This window comes from Pteropus alecto, unplaced genomic scaffold (genome assembly GCF_000325575.1).
Source record: "Pteropus alecto unplaced genomic scaffold, ASM32557v1 scaffold398, whole genome shotgun sequence".
NCBI classification, from domain to species: Eukaryota; Metazoa; Chordata; class Mammalia; order Chiroptera; family Pteropodidae; genus Pteropus; species Pteropus alecto.
The window spans coordinates 3253780-3257101 of record NW_006442497.1 but is presented as its reverse complement, the minus strand read 5'-3'; the positions used below and the strand labels follow the sequence as shown (position 1 = coordinate 3257101).

Sequence of the window (3322 nt, the reverse complement as noted above, 5' to 3'; positions counted from 1 at the left end):
TAGCTCAAGCTGTGTCCTCAACCAGACATTGTTGTCTTTAACATTGGCTGCTCTAAGAGATGTCCTAAAGAACATGTCCTAGTTATCTCTTACTGAGTGATATATGGGCTTTTTTTTGGAAGTTCACAAGCACTTCTATGTCTGTTCTCTACGTGGGTCTCTGTCCTCATGCTCTCTTAGAGTCAGACCTCTGTAGTAAGGTGGATAGTTGCTGCCAAACCTTTTTCCATTCACACAGCCATCTCCAGTCTTAAATTCAAGAGGATCCAGTAACAGCTATTTCAAAAAGACAAGTCGCAGAGGTGGCCCCTCCTAGAAGGATCCAAATATGCCATTGCCTCACTAGGGGAGAGTAGGAAGAAGTTAGAGGGGCTGAAGGGAAACTGGAGAAGGCATTTAGGTGGAAGAAGGGGGAGACTAATGATTTGAGCCATTTGGGGAACATTGTGCATTTGCTATTGGAGCAAGTTCTCCCTACCTCCTTTCTAGGGTGCAGAAGCTGCTAATGTAACTGGGCCCGGAGGGGTGCCAGTGAAGGGCAGCCGCTATGCCCCCAATCGACGTAGGGTCCGCCGATTCATCCCCCGGCCTCGCCCAGCTGCCCCACCACCTATGGTGGCAGAGGCCCCATCAGGTGGGACAGAACCAGGCAGTGAAGGGGAACGAGCTGAAGACCCTGGGCAGAGGCCCAGACGAAGGCGCCCACCACCCTTCTTCTACCGCCGTCGCTTTGTGCGAGGCCCAAGGCCCCCCAACCAGCAGCAACCTATAGAGGTGAGGAGAACTGGGAATGTGGAACCAAATACCCAAGTGGGAGTTCCTGAGGAGAGAGAGCACAAAGTCCCTAGGGGAAGTGGAACCAAGGGTTGAGAAGAGCTCTGGACACCTGAGTCCTGGGCAGCTGCTGTTACCGCAGCTCACCAAGGCCTCTCTATATTCCCAGGGCACTGATGGGGTAGAATCTAAAGAGACAGCCCCATTGGAGGGGGACCAACAGCAGGGAGATGAGCGGGTCCCCCCACCCAGATTCCGGCCTAGGTACCGAAGGTAAGACTCCTTTTCCAGACCCTATCTTCCCCTTCACCATCTAGTATTGGATAGGGGTGGGGGAGCGTAGGAGTACAGGAGGAGTCGGGAGGATGTGAAGGGGAAGAGCTAAGTTCTCAAGCCTGAAGCTACTGGTGAAGAGGGCTGGGTAGCTAAAAGATTACTACATAGGTGTCCTGGGGAAGCAGGCCCCCTAGGGATTTGGCTCCTGGGGACGGAGAAGCTGGCGGGTCCACCTCTGCTTGGGGAGTCCTGGGAGGATGGGAGGTGGTCTGCACTGGCCCTCTGCTCTCTTCAGGGTCCCCACTTCTCTTCCCAGGCCTTTCCGCCCCAGGCCACCCCAGCAGCCTACCACAGAAGGTGGGGATGGCGAGACCAAGCCCAGCCAAGGTCCCACTGATGGTTCCCGGCCTGAGCCCCAGCGCCCAAGAAACCGCCCCTACTTCCAGCGCCGAAGGCAGCAGCCCCCTGGACCCAGGCAGCCCACAGCCCAGGAGGTGAAGACCTTGGACTGTCTACTGTGGAGCCACCTCCCCCTCTCCTTCCTTTCCCCTCTCTTTTCTACCCTTCCCTTCTCTATCCTGTTCCCTCCTCTCTTGCCCCCTGCTCCTTCCCTACCCACTTTCAAGCAGCCTGACACCAAAGAACTAGTACTGTTGGGCCACCTCTGGCAGTCACCCCTACCCACCAGGAAACCCCAGCAGATGCAGTCAAGCCTGTGTCACCCTCTGTGTCAGCTCTACTTGGATCCATAGTATCAGTTATGGATGTGAATTGGGGAAGAATGGGAAGGAGCTATAGGAATGAAAAGAGAAAATGTGAGAGAAGGTTGAAGTTAGGAGCCTAAAAGAACAAGAGGGTCTCAATCGACCACTCCTGTTCTCTTTAGACCTCAGCCCCCATCAACAGTGGGGACCCCCCCACCACTATACTGGAGTGATTCCAACTCAAAGGACACCCAGAGCTACCATCTGGTGAGTGGCTCCTCCTGGGGAGGGCTGAGGGCAGGGAGCCAAGAGGGCAGGGGACTGGGTCCTAAGTCGCTAGTCATGACTTATCCATTTCTTTTTCTCTCTCAGGTATCTGCCAGTTTTTCCAACTGACCTGTACCCTACCCAGTACCCCCCCTTCCCATAATTCATGACATCAAAACACCGGCTTTTCCCCTTTATCCTTGAGACTCAGGAGGGCCAAAGCAACAGCTTTTACTTTTTTTTCTCTGTCCCCTACCAAGGGTTGAAGGAAGGGATCCATCCTTTTTGTTCAGAGGCACCAACTCCCTCCCCTAAATCAGGCTGAGAAGGAACCAGCCAGCTCTTACCTCCTCCTGGTTGTTTTTCTTTCCCACCCCAGTTTATTTTTTGTTTTCCCTCTACACCTGATCTCTGAAGCCATTTTATGAACTGTCATGTGCCACCTGAGCCTCCAGTAAAAACAAAAACAGGCTTTCCTGTTGTCTCGGTCTCTGCCTCTTTTCTGTTCAGAGAATTGCTGGTAACATGCTGGTGAAGGTGGGGAGGAGGAGGAGGATGTGAGGCAGTGGGCAGTACCTTGAATCCTCGTTTCCATATTTCTAGCTGTGCAGCTCTCAACAAGTGCTTTCATCCCTGTGAGAGTCACTTTTTCCATCTGTAGTAGAAGGATAATTCCCTTGCAGAATGTTTTGTAAAGTGCCAAGAGCACAGTTTGACACTTGCAGCTCCAACTTATTAGCATTTACTATTAAAAGTAATGACTAGAAATATAAATGGGGGCATGAGTGATATCACCTAGAGCAAGGGTCCCCAACTTGAAGGCCTCAGGCTGGTGCTGGTCCATGGCCTGTTAGGAACCTGGCAGCACAGCAGGAGGTGAAGTGAGCAAGTGAGCTGCATAGCAGGAGGTGAGTGGTGGGCTAGAAGCAAAGTTTCATCTGTATTTGCAACCGTTCCCCCGCGCTAGCATCACCGCCTCAGCTTCACCTCAGATCATCAGGCATTAGATTCTCATAGGAGCACTGGTCTCGGATGCCAAAAAGGTGGGGGACCACTGATCTAGAGGATTCTTTAGACTTAAGCTGAGGCAGGATAGAGAAGGAGGCAGAGGGGAGAGAAGTTATGGTCCCTGTCTGAGTCCATCCTTGAGTGCCTCCACAACAAGACATTTGTTTCATACAGTGACTTTATATATGTATCTATATATTTACATTTAGTACAACAGACCTTTAGTTTCTTTTCCCTACCCCTTTTTTTCAAACATATACAAAAATCTCTGAAGGTTCCTCCCCGCCCCGTGT

At 51.9% G+C, this 3322-nt stretch overlaps 2 protein-coding genes across 2 annotated transcripts in view; both read left to right on the top strand.

Moving 5' to 3' along the window:
• LOC102889765 (Y-box-binding protein 2-like) overlaps positions 1-2483 on the top strand; it is a 15692-nt gene extending 13209 nt beyond the window's left edge. Inside the window, exons 8-12 of the mRNA XM_006922423.2 lie at positions 490-774; positions 944-1047; positions 1367-1544; positions 1937-2021; positions 2127-2483. Coding sequence (XP_006922485.1) covers positions 490-774; positions 944-1047; positions 1367-1544; positions 1937-1987 — 618 coding nt within the window. The 3' untranslated portion in view covers positions 1988-2021; positions 2127-2483. The remainder of the gene's footprint in view (positions 1-489; positions 775-943; positions 1048-1366; positions 1545-1936; positions 2022-2126) is intronic.
• A 63-nt stretch (positions 2484-2546) lies between these two features.
• LOC102889520 (Y-box-binding protein 2) overlaps positions 2547-3322 on the top strand; it is an 18393-nt gene continuing 17617 nt past the window's right edge. Inside the window, exon 1 of the mRNA XM_006922422.2 lies at positions 2547-2558. Coding sequence (XP_006922484.1) covers positions 2547-2558 — 12 coding nt within the window. The remainder of the gene's footprint in view (positions 2559-3322) is intronic.